This window comes from Vidua macroura, chromosome 9, assembly GCF_024509145.1.
Source record: "Vidua macroura isolate BioBank_ID:100142 chromosome 9, ASM2450914v1, whole genome shotgun sequence".
NCBI lineage: Eukaryota > Metazoa > Chordata > Aves > Passeriformes > Viduidae > Vidua > Vidua macroura.
In genome coordinates, this window is record NC_071579.1 from 17166150 (window position 1) to 17188511 (window position 22362).

Consider the following 22362-nt stretch of genomic DNA (forward strand, 5'->3'; position numbering starts at 1 on the left):
GCAGTGGAGCCGGTGAAGGGTCTGGAACACAAGTCCTGTTAGGACTGGCTGAGGGATCTGGGGGTGTTGAGCCTGGAGAATTGAGGCTCAGGAGGGACCCTCCTCACTCCCTACAATTACATGAAAGGATGGTGTAGTGAGGTGGGGGTCAGTCTTTTCTCCCAGGTAACAAGCAATAGCACAAAAAGACATAAGTTGTGCTAGGATAGATCATTAGGAAAAATTTTTCACTGAAAGAATGGTCAAACATTGGAATAGGCTGCCCAGGGAAGTGGTGGAATCACCATCCCCAGAGGCATTCAACAAAAGCGCAGACATGGTGATTAAGGACATGGAGGACCTGGCAGTGTTAGGTTAATGGTTGGACTTGATGATCTTACAGGTCTTTGCCAACCTAAATGATTCTATGAAACCTCATACCTTAATGCAGGAAAATGGTGGTTCTGGTGCAGTTCAAATCACAGCCAAACTGGTTTTATTTGCCAAGGATAGCTAAATACTAACAACACAATTCAACCTGTGTTTCAAGTGCTGTTAGGCCCATACCACATACAACATTTAGCCTTGGTTTGTCTCCCCATAATGCACTAAAGTAAAACCAGACCTTAAGGAATAACTTGCATAGTAAGAAAAGGTCATCAATTTAATCATTTACTTTAAGCAGGCAAGCAAATTTGTAAACATTCAAAAGCGGCAGCATCCAAGTTACAAACAATTTAAGGAAAAAAGAATTGGGATTATTAAGGTTCTTTATCCTCTCAAAAATTTTGGAAATGGAACTTTTAAAACACTGCAAACATTGAACACTCAGTTGCACTTCTAATCCTGCCAGTAATTCTGCCTTCCAAGGAATTCTGCTTTCTAGAACACATGATCTCACAGTTGCCATACTTTTTATCATTTACCATTTGGAAGTCAGCTACCAGAGCATTTCACCTCAGTCTAAATCCCATTAGCAAAGGGAATGCCTGTGTCTTGATTCAACACCTCTTTAACTTCTGAGGGTAAAGTGTCAAAGAGGTGATCTTCCACTACAAGCCCACTTTTCCTGAGAAGCTGACACTGCCCCAGTGTAGCTGGCAGACGGTCCAAGCAGTTTCCCTTCAGTTCCAGGTAAGTCAGCTGCAACAGCTGACTTACTTTATCTGGGATTGAGGTAATACAGTTTTGTCCCAGACTCAAAGTCCTCAATTTAACACATTTAAACAACTGTTTTGGCAAAACGTCGACTTTGTTTCCTGTGATGTGAAAATGCTGAAGATTTTGAAGCAAACCTATTTCCACTGGAATCACCGCAATTGAGTTGTAGCTTACATCCAAACACCGAAGTTTCTGTAAACTGAACACTGCGGCAGGTAAAGTTTCAAGTTTGTTATTGGAGAGATAAAGAGACTCCAAATTCTTTATGTGAGTAATAGATGAAGGAATGCTGACTATTTTGTTGTGCCACAGCTTTAAACAAGTCAATCTTTTTAAATGCTGGAAACTGATAATTTCTTCAATTGTGCGTATGCTATTTGACTTTAAATCCAGTTCCTGTAAATTAGAGAGACTGAAGATGGCATGGGGAATTCTCTCCAGTTCACAGTTCTGCAGTTCCAACTCTGCAACATTTGTCATTTTCTTAAGGCTATTGAGTACCACAAGCTTAGTGCCATCATTATGAATGACTAGTTTTGTCAGATGTGGTGCTACATCTGTGATATTGGGGGGAATTTTGGTCAAATTGCTCTTCACGTGGAGAATTTTAAGGTGTCTCAACTCTCTAAGAGATTCAAGCCCTATCATTTTATTATTTTCAGAGTTCAAGTTGCCTATCAAATACAATTCACGGAGGGTTTTGAGCAAATACACCCACGCAGGAATTTCTGCAACATCTGTGAATTTCACATGAAGGCATCTCAAGTGGTCCCGGAGGAAGCTGAAGGCAGTCTGCTCGACCTTCGCAGGGCAGTGGTACAGATGAAGCTCCTGAAGATTTGTCATCTGGGATATTTTGGCTGTAATTTTCGCTTCAGGAATCAGCTCCAGTTTCAACACATCCAGATCGGTCAGATCAAACACTGCATCGGGGACTCCCGACAGCATGAAGAGATGCAACTCCTGCTTGTCCTGGGCATTGCGGGAGACGTGCTGCCGGAGCTTTTCGTAAGTCCATTCATGGTTTAAACTAATCCCGCGCAGTTTGTTCTCGCTTACCTCTGACAAAAAGACACCAAATCGCTTCGAATACAGCTGGTCGTACTGATCTACCATGTGCAAGAGAAACGCAAAATCATTTTTGACATCTGGGATATCGCTGAAGCTACTCTCTTCTCTGACCTTTTCAAAAGAGTATTCTTTTAAAGGTATCCGGAACAGCCAGAAAAGCGTGTAGAGGCAGATAAAACCATAGACACAGATGAGGGAAATATAGCTGATAAGCAGCTTCTTCAACATATAAGCCATATTGTGTGTACATTCAAACTGTGTGTAGCCAATCAGGTGTTCCACTTTCGGGTTGCAGATGTGTTCAAAACTGATGGTGTTGACAAAGTTTGCAGTATAGCAGAGAATAAATATGAACTTGACAGTCTTGATGACAGTCTGGCCAACATAGAGCTTGTAAATCAGATCGCTGTCTTCCACATGAGCCCGGAACTTACGGACTTTCTCAAACAGCGCCTTGGCTTGTTCTCCATCTTTCTTATCTAAAATCGTGACACTGGGAATCTCGATCATCGGCTTGTCAGCTGAAAATTTGAAGCCAGATTTGGTTATCATGGGAGTGCTAGCACTTGGGCTTCCTTCGTCACTGCTAGTGGAAACATACTTGGGCAGGGACTGGGCCCCAGTTAACCTCTGTTTGTTCTCCTCAGAGTCCTCACATGCCGTTTCAGACAACGCTTTTGTAGTCCAAGGAGACTCAAAGCACTTCCCCAGTATAGATACAAAATGCTCAATTTTTGAGCAAGTCTTGGGATACTTGAACCAGAAATTACTACTAACTATTAAAATGATAGTATGGATGAGAACAAGATAGGGAAAATACTTTGAGTACCAAGGAAGAGCCAAATGATAGCACATCTGGTTAATAAATACGTACTGCTGAAAATCCAAATTTGTTTTACGGCCTGAGGAATCTTTCTGCTCCTTCTTCAGCTCCTGGTCTGATTCAGTGGGTTGATACTGAGAAGAGGTAGCTCTGCTCTGAAGAATGTCAGGTGTTACAGTAGGGGCAAAGGAAACAGTTCTCATTGACGCTTCTTCTTGACCAGTGGTTGTTTCAACAGTGGTGAAGTCAGCCTTCCCTGCTGTATCAGGCTGCACTTTTGAATTTACAGTAGACTGCAAAACTGGCAAGCAGACCACCTGGTCTTTTGTCAGCTGCATGGTTCCAGCAAAAATGGCAACCATTAACATAACAACAGCAAGATAATCCATAAATACATCCCACCATGGTTTCAAGATACGGTAAGTTGGCTGGATGTCACTGAGCGATGCAACTTCTGCAAGGGTAAACATTCCTACAAGAGAACAAAGACAAAATCACTGTTGTTGACTGGGGACATTAATTTTACCATTTAAAAACAATCCCAGCATGACGTACACAACCTCAGAAGGTTTCGCTTTTTCTTATGTTTTGTTGCCTGTCACATTATTGTCCATCATGCCACTAACAGTTTTTCCAAAGGATATATAACCAGAACAATGAAGTATTTTAGCAAAACAAAAGGCTTCTCACTTAAGACCACATCATGTTTACGTATCTTTGCCACTTCACAGCACTGAAGCTTGCTCTATGCAAGTGAAGCATCTGAAAGGTATAATACTGTACCTGATATATATTAATAAAAGGAAAGAGCAACAATAGACTACAGAGCACAAAATCCAATTCTGTAAAAATGATTGCTTGAGTCTGAGCACAAAAAATCCACTACTAACAGTATTTTGTAGTACCTTGCATTTAAACAAAACAGCATTTTTCTAAATACTTTGTGCTCTGCTCATGACTTGGACAGCACATTTTAGGTCTTGTTTCATCGTCAGCAAGGTCTCTCATTTCTTTTCCTCTAGCACAACACAGTATCTTCCACTCCTTCCTACTGAGCATCCACATGTCTTATCAGATTGATTGGCTCCTTTCCCTTTTAAGTATCACTGCAGCACAAGCGAAAGCCTTGTAGCCACTATGTGAACATTTGGCACAATCCTTTTTAATATACTTGGATGTTTTAAAGTAAAAAACAGCTGGATGGGGACTTGAGCAACCTGATCTAGTGAGTGGCATCCCTGCCCACGCAGGAGTGTTGGAACTAGATGCTATTTTTAGGAACCTTCCAACCCAAACCATTTCCTTTATGATTGGACCAAATATTGGTACTGTACACATTTTTCTCCCCAAATGATTTAACCCAGCTAACAAAGAACAAACCCCACAAATCTTTCTTAATATAATAGGGAAAACATTTTTTCAGATTATCATCACATCCTAGTGATCACAGGAAGCCACTTAGTACATGTAGGACAGGAGCTTACTGCAAGGCTTTCACTTTGTCTTAAACTCATGCATGTGAGACAAAGCAGCAAACTGACCACGGGAGAATCCAAACCTCCCTACAGCTTTAAATAACTTGCTTCGCTTTTTGTGTTGACAAAATATGGAGGAATCAACTTATCAGCTTTAAAAAAAATAAGCTTCCTGCACAAGCAGGATGTGGCAAAATCATCATTTTGACTGCTTCTGAACGTGTGACCCAAAGTTACCATTTCTACAGAAAAATATCTAGCTTGTGTGCACACACACAGCTGGGAAGGAGATAGTATGTACACTATCCCACAGAGTCTGTCTCCTTTTGCTGGGGACAAGAACAGCTTAGCAGAGCCCAAAGAGATCAAAGCAGGCAGTAACAAGATGCATTAGATTTATTATTTTTAACTTGTAGCATAACAGTTCATAAAGACCTGCACCTTACACATCGTAAAGGAGATGTCAGAGGCAACATATATACAGCGTGATAATTTAATTATTTCTGGATAACACTCTTCCACACACACAGTTCAAATACCAGCAATTGCCTATATAGTGGAAGTCATGCACTAGCATCCCTCTTTCCCCACACCAGTACAAGCAGCTCCCACATCTCAGTTGGTGGGAAAGGCCAGCACTTGTCTTTACTACCACAGAGCTCATGATCAAAGTGTCTCCTCCAACACAGGGAGATACCCAGCCCCTGCCCTCCCACACTCCTCCCAGAAGCTTTACCAGTCTTGCATACCAAGCCTGTGATCTGGTGGAGGCAGCCAGAGAGGAAAGGACTTTATCTCACAACAGCACTCATCTCAGTGCTCTTGGCACAGTTGCCAAAACTTAAAAGTTAGGGCTGAGTTTCTCAGGGAACCAGCAAAAGGAGCTTCCAGTTCTCACTTTCTTTATTTTCCAGTGGGCAAATGAATGTCAAACACTCCTCCCTCATCAGAAGGTTCTGAGGTCTTAACAGTCCTCCCAGCTTCACAAGGACCTCCTTCCTGAGAGGTTCCTGAGCCTGCCCCCACACACTCCCCAGGGCTGCAGCTGCTGTACAAAGTGCTGAAGGACACTGACCAGTAACACACCCCAGCTATCAAAGCTTCCAGTGCCTTACCTGGAAGTTAGCTACAAACTCCCATCTTTAATGTCTCCCAGTGCTTTTCCTACACCGAGTCACAGCATGACTGCTTGCCCTGGAATTGCTACCTTTGACATTTAAACAATAACTGTGCACATGAACAGCATTAGCTATTTGTGCTAATGTGAACAGATTGATAAAAAAGGACCCTCCTAACTCCTAGGGCCCAACTGCCTGTCACCTGCCCAGAACAGGAAAACCACAAAGCAACAGCAGAAGTGATTTTTTTCCCCCGAATGGATTTTTTTTCTTTCTAGGATGCTCTCTGGAAGGCATACTCTTGATCTCCACACTGTTTTCACAGTGGTCTCACCTACCTTGGCTGCCACAAGAACTTCTCGCCCAGCAGGCGAGTTCAGCAGGAGAGCACAAAGGCAAAGGCAGAGCAAGGACGAGTCCTGCGGGCGCAGGCAGCCAGGCACGGTGCAGGAGAGCAGGGCAGCGGGGTGGGAGAGGAACGAGCTCACTGCTGGAACAAACACAGCTAGCTGCTACTGCTTCTTCCTCTGGGGCTAGCCTTTCTCTCAACTTTGCACTAGCTAATTACGTGGGAAGTTACTTCACTGCGGTTTGGGACATGGCCTCCAGAATTCCTTTCACAGAAAGAAGGTGATTTTTTTGCTTCTGCCATGAGAACACGTGGATAAAGCATGGAAACCCAGGCACTGCAGACATGACTGCTCTAAACAACTGAAATAATGGAAAAGAAATGACGGAGCACAAAGTGGTTCCAGCTGAAGACTTAGAAAGAACAGCTATAAAAGCAGAAGTTAAAAATCACCTCTACCAGACCTCTGTCTTGCATACACAAAATCATTGCCAAAAAGGTTAGGAGACACAACAGAGCCTAAGTAATCCTCTTTGTGAGGCTGTAGGCAGCATGGTGTAACAGGAGCTTTACACCAAGAAGTACCACATACAATGTTCTGAATTCATCTTTTCTTTCAAGTTACTGACACTCAGAGAAGAGCTCTTGTTTTGGCAGAGATTAGCAGTTATAAACCACAAAAAACTCCTCTGTGGCATTACTAACACTGTTTCATAAAAGACAGACCTTTTTCTAGCTAGCAAAAATCAGTTCCAAGAGCTGAAAACAGATTTGTCTCCTTACATATCCAAAATGTTTAATGTTCTGAGTCTTAAGAACCAAAATGAAAAACTATAAACCTAGACACACTATAAGACACATTCTGACAGGCTGCAAATAAATTTGATATTTTCTCTCTTAAATCCATCCTAACATGTATTGGTGTTTGATTTTACTAAACTAATAACCATAGAAGTTAACTTTTATTATATTTCTGCACACACTTAGAAATCAAACAATTAAGAGGCACTCAGAACAAAGAGTCTGTACAGTATGTAATGGGTTTGGATTTTCTTTATTCCATTTGAATTTAAACTATTCAAATCTTTTGAAACCTACTGTGTGGAATATTCCTTAGAGCAGGTGGAGAGTATTTTCACTGCTAATTTTCAACTCCTTTGAAGAGTGACAAATTGGGCTTTGAGTTTCATTCTAAGTTACAGTGATAACACTAAGGAAGGAAGGAAAATAAAAGAAAAAAGAAAGATGCAAATGCCAGTCTGTGTCTGGCAGGCAGAGCCTGCAACACCCTGCCATAGGTGGTCTCCCCTCAAAACCAGTCATGGCATGCTCTACTCACAAGCCCAATGCAGAAAACATCTGCGAGCAGGTGGGTCAAACGGAAGAACAAAGTCCTGTGCAGCTGAAATGTTAAAATACCTGATTTCTCATGGTGAAAACATGCACTTCTTTCAGCCCTTTTCAGGGCTTACAAGGCACTAAACGAACCTTGAGGGTCAGCAGAATATGGGGCTTTGACATACCCAAGATCCAAAGAGAGCCACACTAGAAAAGTGAGGTTCCTGAAGAGAAATTTTCTCATTCCCAATATGGAATGTCAGGACAGACTCCTTTTTTTTAAATAGCACGTTTTTGTTTAGTTTTAATAAGCATAGATTTTAATTCAAAGATATTGCAGTATGATCCTTAGGGCTGCACAGCTACATAAAGGCTTTAATTTTAACAAATAACCTTTTTTCCTCCCAAACCCTGTCTCCAGTTCTGTAACATGGATGACATTCTATCTGAAACTGATACAATTTCTTTCAGCTCCATCTATCACTTCAAGATATCTCCTGGGTGTATTCTTTCTCCTAAAAAAAAACCAAAACAAAAAACCCAACATTTTTAGCCTAAATAAATGCAACTGTTCTAAGCACAGCTGTTTCTTGCTACCTTCTAAGATTTTAGGTGGAAAAACTTCAAGTTCTGAAAGTCGTGCAGTAGTGTGATTTGGAGCTCTAGAATTAAACCTACTTAGTTTGTTTTGCAGTTATACAAGTTACTGTGAAACTGGAATATAAAGAGAAAAAAATTAACAATGACAATAGAATTGTCATAGGTCCACATTAAATCAGCAAGGGTAGCAACTAATTTTATTAAATCATTCTTCTTAACAACTACAATAATTTCATTAGTCTTTAACAAAAGCAGTAATGGAAAGAGGTCAGAATGTGATTAGCCTGGTGAGTTTCTGACACATTTCAGACTATGAATGCTGAAATACAAAATGGACACATTTGGGATATTTCCTAAGAAATTGTTCTAGCTTAAATACAGAAGTTAGCAGAAAAGGAAGCAGCAGATTGGTATGTCACTAATGTTTATTTACATCCTACTTCTTCCTGTACTTACAGATAAAAACTGTCTGTCCTGTAACTCACTGGCCCTCCTGTCTTAAAAGCATATTTAAAGTTAAAGCAAATTCAAAGTCAGAACAAACAAATAAAAGGAGAATTGTAGCACATGATACACTCATTTACTCTCAGGTTCCCAAGACTCCAAACAAGTCCACTTTGTTTCAGGAAACAAAAAGATTCTTGAATCCGCCTTGTTACTGCATCTGGTAAAGAATTTCCTAAAAAAACCTCAACATTTCTAGTAAAAAGTGCTACCATGAACAAAATTGTTTTCTCCCTTCCCACAGGAAATTAAGGAGAAGAAAAGTTTTCCCATAACTAAAAGGCTTTGCTAGCTTGTTTTTGATCAAGTGACCATAAGTTTAAATTTAATTTCCACTGTATATTTTGTTGTCTCTTTCCACCAACCATTTCTACTTCAGCAATATCCTATAAAAGCAGACTATCAGGCCTTAATGTGATAAGAATGGATTATGAGATTCCTGTTAGCCAGGACCCTGCCAATATCAATTGTTCCATAGACAATCTGCAAAGGTCAAAAAGATGGCACTATTCTTTTTTTTTCCCTCCCTCCTTTTCTCCTCCACAGAACCAAGTATAAGGAGCCCCAGGACCCTTGTGAAATAATGCCCAAAGACATACAGGAAAGTCTACAAATCAGGTTAGGCATTCTAAGCATACAGACACATCCATACCCACATTGGTTATTCAGTTTCTGAGATGAGAAGTCTAAAACAAACTGAAGGTTTAACCACCAGTAGGCTTTGTGATCGAGTAATAGAGGGAAACTGCCCTGCTAAAGTAGGTGGGAATATCACAACTATTCCTAGCCTGGTTTGCAGCTCCTAATATGTTGGCTAAGAGGACTTAGCTCTCTGCTGCTTTATTTCACAAGGGATTATTGTGCTTTACTCTACCTGAGCCCACTCAAGCTACAAAACCAGCTGAAGGTACAACTGCTCCTCCTCTCAACCATCCTGCAAACAAACCCCCAAAATTCAGCTAAGTGTAAATTTGTGCACCGAGTGTCTCTATTGCCTGAAAAGTCCAGGAAACATTTCACAGGAAAACATAACATGGGTGTTTTTATAGTATTACTCTATTAGAGGAAATGTTTTGGTGCTACTTCAGTGATGGAAGGCATTGCAGAACATTAACACCAAGATGGGGCTTATGTTATCACATACTTTCTGATCAGTGCTTTTATTTCTGGAAAATCAAAACCAGATTTAATATAAAAAACTGCATAGAAAAGGATTTCCATTATTTCTTTCCACCCAATCAGAATGACAAGAATTCCCACTTGCTGTTTCTTCCCTAAACACCTGACAGCAATCAAATCTACCAATTTGAAACTAATCTGCAAGATCTAGTTTGGTTTATTTTTGTATGCCTACCCTGTAATGGATGATGACTGGATAAGGAAAAGCAATGAACACAAAGCTGAAAGGATATTTCCTATAGAGAAAAACATTTCAACTAAGGAGCAAGAGTTCTACAATAGCTTTTAATTAAATAATAACTCATACACTGATTGTTTGAGAAACAAAAGCAATCAAACAAAACCCCCCACATCTAACTTATGTCCCCAGTTCCCCCATCCCACTGCCCAAACTGCACAGCTCTAATTTTGGACTTTCCCTTAAGGTGGATATATAATGCCTTTCTCTGTATATGTCTATATATCTATATACATAATATATATAATCTCTGGTATAGTCTGCAAATACATTCTCCACTTAAGGAAGCATCACCTTTATGAACAACATGAGCCTCACTGACAGTAACTTGCAAAACAAAAAAATTATCAAATCTTACTTCTCTTAAGACTGCATAAAGAAATATTAGGCTTCAGTAAGCTGGAGACAAAAATAAGATTCTTTACATAATCAATGTAAAATTAATACCATTTACAAAAATGAAATCTATAAAAACCACTTTTTTTTCTTTTTTTTTAAAGTCTTCAAAAATGCTGTCCTTCAAAGCTGGGCTTTTTCAGGTTGTGTAACACTCTAACCTACTTTTGGATGCTGCTATTTAAGTGTTTACACTGAATCTTCCTTGTTTACCAGTTCTTTGAAGGTCTAGTGCCATACACCACTCCTACACAAATGGTTTTGTAATCAATGTGATATTTAAAAAGCAGTATTAGCAGCCATTATTTCCCTAACAATAAACTGTCAAATCTTGCCTCATTCTTGCCTTGCTGTAAATGACTGGAAAGGTCTGTTTAAAGATGACTTTCAAAACAGGAGCCCATTTCTACATTTCTGAGTAGTTCCCCAAACCACCCAAGGATTATTAACACAATTAAAGCTCCCAAAAAAAACCCCAAATTATTAACACAATTAGCTCTGTATTTGCTGCATGCAAATTCTGTGTCTATGGAGCACAGAAAATGAGAAACTTCTCACTTTGCCTGGTGCAGTACTCCTGAGCATGCTCTTACGAAAGAGCTGCTTTGACAAAAAGTGCTAGCTTCAGGTTTTATTGACATTTATCCTCAGGCTTCAGAGTGCAGAGCTGGTGCCCAGTATACTTCAGAAAGTTCAGGCAGACCCAGAGCTGGATGTTCAGCAACACTGCTCCATCCTCACTTCTCACAAGCGAGCAGGGTCAGAGACCATGAAGGGCAGCAGAGAAGAGATGGGAGAAGCAAACAAGACTGGAGAGAGTGGTCCTCTCTGGTAAAGAGGTCAGGATTAGATGTGTTCCAGTTGAAGTCAGTTAACCACATGTGAATTTACACTTCCAAAACAAACCACCTAGCAAGGCAATATGCAAGAAACCAAAAGAGGTGGCTAATGAGACACCAGCAGGGTAAATACTCAATTTAAGATGCTCTTTCTACCTGAACACACAGGCATTTCAGGGGCACAGCTGCCAGAACAGAAATCCTACAGCAGAGTGGCAAGGACCTGGCATAGAAAGGCAGAGAATGCCTTGGATGTACCCTAGCACATGCACTCTTACACTGCTGCTGCAGTCCCTCTTATTTATGCAATGCCAATTCATCCTTCCTTGATCTGAGGCAGCACGTTCCCAGGGATCAAAGTCACACCGCCACAGCCGAGTAACCAAATCTCCAACAGCATTTTCTGTTTCACCTACCCAGAGAGAAAAGACAGTGAGCAGACACTTTGTATCTCATTTCACAGAATTCCCAAAACAGCCAGACCAGTAATCTTGAAAAGAAAGCCCAACTTGTGTGTGCAGGCCTCTCAGTTTAACACCAAGCACTTTTACTCAAGTGCAGACACAACTGAAAGCTACTGAAGTGCATTTAACCTGAGCTGGCATGGATGTACAATGCAATTAGAAATTACACCATATAATAAACTAACAGCTGCTTGCACTCAAGTGTAAATATTTAATCCTTTTGCCATTTCTAAATCTGCTGTTCCCCTATCTTTTAGGCCACAAGGTTTCTGCAGTGTTTTCATGACCACTATCAGAAGTAGAGGAACACACAGTAAACATCTGGCACTTCTACTAACCAGAGCACTTTGGGAATTTATCAAGTTGCAAAAGCAAGCTGCACCAAAATAAAAGCACATCTGGTAACTCTTGTCCCTAGAGGCTGCTTTTTATCACTAAAAAACAACCCAGCAATACAATTAAAATAAATTTAAAGGATTGGAAGAGAAAAAAAGTAAAAAAGTATAACAAACTTTTATTTCCTTTTTAGTTTAGAAATCTGAAAAACAGAACAGTTAAAAATGGTTTACAATGGTTTACATCCAAGTTATTCAAATTTCCTTTTACATAAATAAGTTCACATGGCTACAAAGCTTGTTACATGAAATTGCTTTATCTCAGATAGAGACAGCACCCAGAAACTCATGCAATTATTCTGAAAAATACTCTTCTCTGATGCACAGCCACACACACTGCCAGTCTGTCTGTCTCCTTCTTCCAAATTCACTTGGAACTAGGGCAACTTCAAACTGTTAAAAAATTGAACCTGGCATACATGGAGCTGATAGTATGGTGATTTTAAGCCACAGAATGTAAAGATACAAATCTTATTGCAAAATATATTAGTAGCTCTAACTACACACCCTAAATGTACCTAAAGAATAAGGAGGAATGCCTACCAAAGAGAAAGAAATGTGTTGCTAAAGTTCACTTTACTGCAGATTTTAATAGCCCCTCTTCAGGGCAAAATGAACTCTCCTTAGTACCTTAGCTCACGGTACTAAAGTCTGATTTTACTTAATTTCTAAACTGCATTCCCATCCATATGGAAGCAGGTTTACTGAGTAACTGAAGTAAATGATTTTAAATGAATACTTTCTCCTTCCTTTTATTTTAATGGACATGTCAGCAACCTTGAACTGGAACATTTACAGCATCCTCATGGAGATCTAGACACAAGAACAGACAAAAAGTTCCTTTAACTAAAGTAGAGGCTCCATTGTTCCCTATCTTAGCTGGTTCATCTCTTCAGCCTGCAAACACAGTGACTCACATGTTGAACAGAAGTTTCATAAAGATTTGTACATATACAGGCTAGTGTATTTTCAAATATCTGCAGTGGCACTTTCATTATACCCATTAGCTAAAAGCAAACTAGGAAAGGTCACACTTAAATCAAAAACTTAAAATGACAAAAGCAAATGACACATATGCATACACACAAAAAAGTGCCCAGTGACACAGAAGCTACATGTAAACACAAGCCTCCTAGTCATACATCAGAGTTCCTCTGTTTCTGCCAAGACCTTTTCTGTGGCAAGAGCAGTAGGAAGGTGCATGACATGCAGCTGAGAATCAGGATATGAAAAAACACACTCAAAGTCCACCTTTCCTTTTATCCACTCTGCTGCTTTGATGAAAAGATTAAAATGCTAGTTTACAGTGCAGTAAATAGGCTGCACTCTCAATTTTCAAATACACAGTCTCTCCACTCTTTATGGGACAACAGTCTAACTTTGTTCCTACTTAAATGTCACACAGCTTCTTTTATCCCCAGGGAGAAGGGGATACTTCCTCACTCAGGCCAAGGTCCAGCTGTAAAGCCATGACACAGAAACTCCTCTAGGTACCAGCCAAGCAGCCCCTGACACCCCCAGCATGTTGTCTCCCCCAACCCAGGGCAGGCACCACACAACTGACAGCCTGCTGCCAACCCTACCTGCTCTTTATCAAGCACAGAGATCTCCTACACCTCAGACATCCTTGCCAGATGGGTAACAACTATGACTTCTCACATAAAACTCTGATCAGCAGATGAAAGATGAGTTATTAATGTTACCACATCCCTGCCAAGCTTCCAATAGCTGAACCTCCAGTGGTTTCATGCCAGGAAAAATGCCTGCAGCTGAAGCATTTATCCTTAAAGGGATTTATTTAAGTTTACTATAATTCTTTTTCCTCTTCTAAACTTAAGCTGCTTTCTGTAAGAGATAAGCTATTTGCTTAGTCCATCTAGTCCCTTAATTGTTTGGTTCAGGGTGTGTACTTCAGTACTTTGACATAAAAAGAAATTGCACTGCAACACATTTTTGGGGGCTCTTTTGAAATTTTGCTGATGAGTTCAGATCACCTCCTTCCTTTTTATGCTTTATTTTCTCAAAACCCCATTCAAAACATTGCCTTAAGAACAGAAAGAATGTTCCAAAACTTGCTGTCCTACCAGTGATTGCAGCATTCCTGCTCTAACAAGCAAGCTTTCAGCTCTGCAAAAAAGTTCAGTAAGGTTTCTGTTGTATTGCTTGATGCCATTCACCAGCACTAACAGATCCATACAACCTCCAATTTAAATCTTTACTATTGCTAAATTTATATTATGATTTGACTCAAATGCTCCAGCTGGAATTGTAACCTCTGCACTGAGGGCCCTCCAGCAGGGAGTGGGCAGACAACCCTTGCCCCTGAAGGCTCACAATCTAAAAGTGATTATTTGTTAGGCAATGATAAGCATGTTTGTGGCTCTAACATTCAAAGCAAAAAACCAAACTCCCTCAGGCTTCCAGAAAAAGATTTTAAAAAGTGGGATAACAGCCTGATTAAAGTATAATCAAATTTAACATTTTAATGCACTGCAATCTTTGAGATGGCTTAACATTATGTCCAGATAAATCCCTTTACAATTACAGCATTCCTATATACTTAGCCATACTCCTTCCCACTGGTTTGATGATGATGCTATCTCAAAAATAAGGCACTAAAGCTCTTGAATCCTACCTTTCCAGTGAAATGGACAATGAAGCTTTCCTTTCCAGTCAAATTTGTTTTAAAATAGATAACGAAGTTGAGTGTATATTTCACATCAGCTAAAATAAAAACATGGACACTTTATTCAATCCCATTTACAGAGAGATACCACTCCTGTTCCAGCACTTATGACTTTTCCATGATTACTCCAGGCTTCTACACACACTTGCAATAAAGTTTTTGGCAGCCACCTTCACAGACATGCTCCCATGTACCATGTCACTGTCTGACTTTTACAGTCAACATCTGCTTGGTTGGCCACATCAGAAAATAAGTGCAGAGGCAGCTTTTTTATTCTGCAGGCAGCTTCCCCTTATCCCAGGTGCTCTCCATTTGAAGTCGTTTTAGCAAGTTTCACATCACTTAAGGGTAGCACGATAGCTGCTCCCTAGCTGTTACAGAAATAAAAGCAGAGTGCCTACTAACTGGAGGAAAACAAAACAATCAGGTTTTGTTGATGCTGCTGTAAGCAATTTTCACATCCTTCAGCAGGCCCCAGTCAGGTCCCCAGGAGATTCTCTGCAAGCATGAATAAGCAGCAAGGCAAGTTCAGGACACAATACTACATCACACTGACCTGGCAGAAGGAGGGTCCTTACCTTCTAAATCACCTTCCACCAACATGCCAAGATTTCAAAAAAAAGTGGAAATGGAAAGTCTGAACTTGTACATCAGTGATTTCAGCATCCTGGCTCTCATTGTGACTTCCATCAAGCATAATGCAAGGCTTTCAGAAAGAGGTACAGTCCAGCCCCCTGACTGCCCTGGTGCCCTGAGCAGAACAACTTGTCCTAAGGCAAACTCTTAACATCACATGCAGCAGCATTTCTACAGGCATGTGTGATGGACTAGGCATCCATCAAAGCAGGACCAGTGGAGCAAATGAGTTTCTGTCTTGTAGCAGCACGAGGAAACACCAGTTTGGTGCAGCGGTGGTGGTGAGAGAGTGAACAGGGATCTCCTCCCAGGCATGCAGAGATCCCCAGGCACTCACAGTGATCAGGTGACAGGGGCCTACAAACACCCCTCTCAGAACAGGATAGCCTGGAGAAATCCTGCAGCTAGGAGGGACAGCAGGGATTATTTGAGCTCTTGGTTTGCATTTCAGGTTGTTGACTCAACACAAAATAAAACACAAAATGGCCAGAGTTTCCCACACAGTGACCTGTATCACGTCATAGCTGAACACAAGTCATCTTCCATACAGACCTATTTGTAAGTCTGACTGGCATTATTTTCACAAGGATCTACTCAAGAACATTAGGACAACTAGCCAACTGCTTTATTTACATTTTCCTGTTATCTCATCATACACTTGGACAACTGCCTGTGCATGTGGGTGTACAGCAATAATATACATATGACTACATACCCATCAGCCATCAGTCAAGAGTTTAGGATTTGTCAAGGCCAGACTGAAACCATCCATTTAAGATAAAGTTTTGTAACAGCCTTTCACCAAGAGTTCTGCCTGCCAAATCGTGCCTGAAGTACGTTTTTTTTAAATAACAAAAATTTTACCAAGGCCCAGAACTCTGTTATAGTTTTTGTTCCCTCTTAGACTAAACAGCAATTCTAATCTCAGTTTCAAGTTCCTCAAAGGCTAAAAGAAAAACCCTTTCTCTTAGATATAAAACCACCAAGCAACTTTGGATCAATGAAAATTTAAGTAAATTATTCCTGTAAGCCTGCACTGGTTTCCATTTCCCAAGAACAGATTTGCTTTCGGAAGCCAGATGAAGTACTGCTCTCTCATCACAATGCTTGGGACATCCACACATAGCATCAACTGACCTAGCAGGTAAGAGCTAAAATGTGACTCTAAAAAGGCAGGTGATGTGCTACTGCTGTGAGCTCGAAATTCTTGCATATGGACATAGTCATGTCCATGCTCACTGTGACAAAGCCCAGGATCACAATACCAGAGTTGGATCCTGGCTCACCACACATCAGCAGGCACTGTTGTTACAGCCTAGTCTTGAAACATGGCTAAGAGCTTATTGTGCTGCTTCCTCTGCTGTGAGTGGCAGAGCTCCTGTTGGGTTAAAGCATTCTGCATGAGACAGAGCACTATGACAATCCTGCTCCTGACTCAGTAGGGACACTCTGTCTGTCTCTTTGTTGCCAAGCCTCAGATGCCACTCACAACCTTTCACAACACTTGAATTGTACGTTCCATGTGCCTTGTGTCTCCACCTCCTGTGTCTTGGTCAGTTTCTTCAAACTGACACAAACAAAAAAAAGTGATTTTTTCTGACTTAGACTCTGCTAGCACTTGATATTTATAGTGCATAGAAGGTTTAACTCCCTAATCTATATCAAAGCTTTACTGCATTATACAGTGTGTCATCTTGTTTCAAAAGAATTATGGCCCAAAAATTCAGTTGAATTGCATCAGATTTCATACTGTATAACACAGCAGTGTGTTTGAGGAAGGCAGAGTTTCAAGACTGACCAGTTATGAAAAGGAAGAACCTTCAAGTTTCTGCCATGGGCTAGAAATTGGAATAAATCTTTTATTCTCTACATTAGCAACATGTTGATCTCAGGAGTAATCACAAAGTAAAGTCATCCTAAACAAAGTTTTCAAGTATTGGCAGTGTGTTGGAATTATTCCTTACCATGCAATTCTACTATGAAAAGTGATTGAACAAAGGTATCATTGAAAGATACAAAGTAGCAGGAAATCTTGGTACTTCTATGCAGGTGTACAGTTCACAAATAAAACCATTTCTCTCCAGTTATTGAAACTCTTCCTTGGGGAGTGTAGCCAAGTTTTCCACACATAGTTGGTCTGGGTATAGTGCTTCTTAGCGCTCTGCAATGAGTTACTTGCTGAAGCTGGCCATATTCACTTATCCTCATTTTGTCAAATTACAAGACGCAAGTTGTAAATAAAGTTTTAGTTCTACCCCTAAAGGGGGAGAAACAACTGACTGTAGGAATTGAGTAATCATTAAGTGATTTAAAACAGAAACAAAATCCCCATCAAAAATTAAAACAGTCATGCAGGTAAAGGCCAACAGGATTAGACTACAAGATCTCAAGTTATTTATATAAGAGCAATAATGATATTATGACTCATTTATTAGAGAATCTTTATTGCCTTCAGTTAGCAAAAAAAAAAAAAGTGCTGATGGCACCACTTGAAGTTACATAAAATGATTTTTTGCCTCTGAGTTGCTGTTTGTTAATAGCTGCAATTTGAACAGAGACCTCAATATATCTTCACTATAACACACTCAAAATTTGAAGTCTTTTAGCAATGAGCAAAAGCATAATCATATTAACATAAAATATTCAACTTTTCCCAATGAGACTTGCACTTCAGCTTTTTAATTACAAGGTCTACACCTCTATCATACAAGGCAAGGATCAATAAGGAACAATCAACCACATCACAACACCACAGCCAGCTACTATAGTTTTCTCCAGTCCTCCTCTGTGACATCAGTCACTGTCAAAGCCACAACACACTACAGAGTCTGATCCTCCAACTCCTAGAGAAGGTCTCCCTGCCAACTGTAAAACCATCTCACCAACCACTTCAGGGCAAGCTGCTTCTTCTTAGTAATTTTAAGTCACTGAAAACCCACAGGACATAAAATTATAAATTACCATAACTGTGCCAAAACACAACATGGCCAAAACACAGCAGCAAAGTATAGCTATTTCTCTGTAGATGAAAGCCAAGGGATTTCTAGTGTTTTATTTCCTCTAATGCACAAAACCTAAATGCCAGCAGCATGCTCCTTGGTAGAAGCCCAAAGACCACTTAAAAGTCTCCCTTTTCAAGATGTCTTAGACTACATAACTTATTTCATTACCTTCCCCCCCTTAAAGTACAAAAGCAGCTTCAGTTTCCTCTGTGATCCCCTCTGACTCTTGGAACTCCTGTGGGTAGACAAGAACAGCAAGAGTTATGAATACAGCTTGTATTTGGCATTAACTGAACATATTTAATTTATGATTACAATTACATTACAAAATGCACATATACATAAATGTGTCTTGCAGATCAAGCCATCTTTCCACAGTCAGCAAATGATGCAATTTATTCAGTCATCACAGTCCAGATCAGACCAGTGACACTGTAAGACATCACACAAACAATACAATAGCATGTACTGAAGAACTACTGAAAACTCATTTAACAAATAAAAGCCATCTCGTAAAAACATCCCATGAGAGTCTTTTGCTGCAGTACATCATCTGTGTTTCAGACTCAGCATTCAAAAATATTTAGCTTTCCTACAACAAAGAATTTAACTTGTGTTGGAATGATTGCATGCAGGGAAAAATATGGCAGTCATACAAAAGCCACAAAATATCACAATTCACTGTGTTTCTTGATGCAGCCAATTCATAGCATCTATGGCTTCATCATGTTCTCCTCTGTTCACAGTCCATTATCCCTACTTGATTCTTTGCCAGATTAGTGCTACATTAAGCTAGAAAGGCAGCCTCTAGAGCTAGTAGGACTGATGTGTTCCTTTTATCCTTGCAAAGAACTTCAAAGAAAATCTATTCACTGGTCTCCATCTTTGAGCCACAAATGGCATGACAACAAAATAACATTCCCATCTACAAGGACAGCAATGCTAAAATGCTTCATCTTTTGAACCTGCTCAAGTTTTAAAACTTTAACTACATCATTTTTCTCATGTTCTTGTTCTATAATCCTGCAGATTGCTTTCCACCAAGATTTGGGTGGTGAACAGACATGGGTTGCAGGATCCATGCAGAGCTGACCTGTTTTCTTTGATCACGTATTACATATGTTACTGTGTGGACACAGTGACAAACACAGAGGAGCTCTCTGCTCTTCAGGTGACATCTCAAGAGCACTCTGAGGCATACACTGTTAACAGTGCTGAGCAGCTATCCCGGGGCTTGGAAACCATGAAAGGGAAGCAACAGTGAAACAACCCTCACAGTCATCATGCCTGTACCTGCACCTTCCCAATATCAATGCTTCCCAAAAATCAATACTTTCTGTCCGCTTGTATTTACCAGATGCAACTGTCACACCAAATAAAGTTGTGGGTGTGCCTGTCTCACCTACATGTAACCTTGGGAAGGAAAAAAAAGGAAAAGAAAAAAAGTAATGATAATTACAGCATTTGTAACTCCTCATTTAAGAGCAGAGAGAAGCTTTCTCCAAAACAAATATCAAGAGGTAATTACAAAGGAATTGGAAGACTTTTGCCTGACAAAAACACAGCTAAACCTCCTTCTTTCCATAACTTAAGTCTCCTTGCTCTTTTTCTCTCTCCATTTCTGATGGTATCAGTCCTCAAAGATGCTTCATTTTCCCTGCAGATCAATTACTTTAATACAACAGAGATATACTGTACAAGTATCATCACTGAAAAGCTGAGTGTTCAAAGAGCAGTTTGCTACTCTGATCCATGCATATTCTGTTTGTATATCAGCATGCATGCCCTGCAATCAGAGGCACAAATGACACATTTTAGCACACAGGGTGCGTTCTCCCTTTATCACCACCTCCCCTTCATACACACACCCTCAGTGTTCCTTCAGCCCAAATTACGCTCCTTCTCATATTAAATTTAGAAACAGAACTCTGAATCACCAGTCCCTGTTGTGAAAGTAGCTAGAAACAGATACAGCAAAAAAAGTTTCCTAGTAAACAGCTATGCAATAATCAGTTCACCACATTAGACCCCACTGTTAGCAACTGTTTTCTAAGTGCAGAACAGAATCATACAGATTTATGTGAAACTAACTAAATAATTTCCTGGGTGTCTAATCCTTCCCGGAATCCTGTCAATTGTTACCCATAATGGTATCGTGTAGCAGTGAGCTCTGAAATTAACTGTCCACTTTAAAAAAGAAAAACAAACCCACACTCATCCCACCCCACCCAAATATTACTCATAAACTCATTGCTTGTGAGCCTGCTACCACACTTACTCCATTCCATTCTACTTTTCCTCAACACTCCTTTAGATGCACCTTCAAGAAGGGGAACAGAAAGATCTAAGCTGCTGCTTTGCAAGAGAAGAGCAGCACAAAGATTCCAAAACTGGTTATTATGCAAGAAAGGTCAGTTCCAGAGAGAAGAGTTCAGACAGCATTACACACAAGTAAGTCGACCCTGCAGACAGCAATTATTTCCTAGCATAAGCAGAGTGGAAACGCACTCACGTTTCCCAGTTTGAGTCCATGAAGAACCATATGCATGGTTAGGAAACTCTTGGTCACCACTTTTGGATTCCAGTTTCTTCAGTTGCTCTTGAAATATTTAACAAAGGAGCTACATATCTCACGCCAAGAGGCGCCACCCATCTATATGCCTCTCCTGAAGTATACACATATGCTATAGATATATTTATATATATACACACACTTCCTAGCAGAGAGGCCAGCTGATGCTCAGCTATGCAGCACATGTGAAGAACATTTTGGTTTGCAGGTCTGTATAGTCCCATCTAGGACTTACTGAAGTCAGTTTGACATCACATACCACCACTCTCAATAATTCTTGTATTTAGCACAGAGGACACTTCCAGAGAATCTTTCAGCCCTGAGAACATTTTGGGTGGAGTCCACCACTTCCCTCTGTTATTTATTTGTTCTAGCATTTATGCTCTCTCACCATTACAAATGCACTTATTTCCAATTGCCTGATTGCAATGGCTTCCAGCCATCAGTTCTGCGTCATGCCTGTTTCTGTTTGCGTTTTAGCCTCCAGCGTGCTCTCCCTCAGAAGGTGTTTCCCACCAATTATCAAGTGCCTCCACTTATCTATCAAGAAACAACAAACCCAGCAACAGAATGAGCCTTTCAGGCTCACCTTGTGGAACACCAGTCAGCCTTCAAATATCTCCTCTGACTTATGTGAACTCCCATTTTCAACAGGCTCCTCTTGATCTCAGAATTGCAGACGATTCACCTTCCTTCACCCACTGCCCCTCCTAAACCCAAAGTTATACCCCTTTGCTGCCCTGCAAGACAGCAGTCACATCCAGTTGTTGATTTACAGTACCCCCAAGTAGTCTTCTCCCCAAGCTCCTATTCTGTCACTACCCTGAAGTGTAACACCTGCAGCCCCATGATATTACAGATTACATTAAATTGCACCTTTGATTGTTGCAGTTCACCAGGCTGTGCGAATTCCGGTGTCCAAGCTGCTTTGTCCTTGTTTACCACGCTGCCTAGAGTGATGTGGCCTGCCAATTCTGCCCTTGTCTCTAGCTACTTGATGAAAAAATTCAGTGGAATATGCCCTCACTTCAATCCTTGAAACAAGATTTCTAGAAGCATTCTCGTTTGACAATGATTCACCACAAGTGACTAACTTTCAAACATTAGTTAGTCAGTTCTTAATCCATTTCGTTTTGCAATATCACAGAGCAGTAACATGTCAGGACAAGAGCCCCCAGGGGGCACAGCAGCCCTCACTGACTACCTCTGCTGCTGCTGTGAGAGGGAACGAGAGACAGGACTTGGAAGGAGCAAGGGAGCAGCAGAGTCCCATAATGGGTTGAACTGGCTCCAGCCCCCTTGCATCAGATGCCTTTGAAGACATAGCTTTACTACATCTCAGAGTCCTGGCTGCTTTAATTTTGTTCGGTATTTTGGTGACTATTAATGTCAAGCTATCTGGATCATGATTAAGTCAGTCTCCCACTCTTTCCTTGTCTATTCTGGCACAGTTGGTTTTAAGACCCCCAATACCAACAGTTATTAAAAACTGTCTGCATGCCTACAGACATTTCACCAAGGTCTTTAGAACAATCAA

At 40.5% G+C, this 22362-nt stretch overlaps 1 protein-coding gene across 5 annotated transcripts in view; it reads right to left on the minus strand.

Annotated features, from left to right (window-relative positions):
* Positions 1-638: 638 nt before the first annotated feature.
* Positions 639-22362, minus strand: part of LRRC8D (leucine rich repeat containing 8 VRAC subunit D) — a 49534-nt gene continuing 27810 nt past the window's right edge. For 3 of the 5 annotated variants that reach the window (XM_053985382.1, XM_053985386.1, XM_053985387.1), the window contains one exon: positions 639-3506. In XM_053985382.1, coding sequence (XP_053841357.1) covers positions 943-3504 — 2562 coding nt within the window. In that variant the 5' untranslated portion in view covers positions 3505-3506 and the 3' untranslated portion in view covers positions 639-942. Of the gene's footprint in view, positions 3507-18421; positions 18753-22362 lie in introns of those variants that run through there. The other 2 variants (XM_053985383.1, XM_053985384.1) reach the window with 2 other exon arrangements.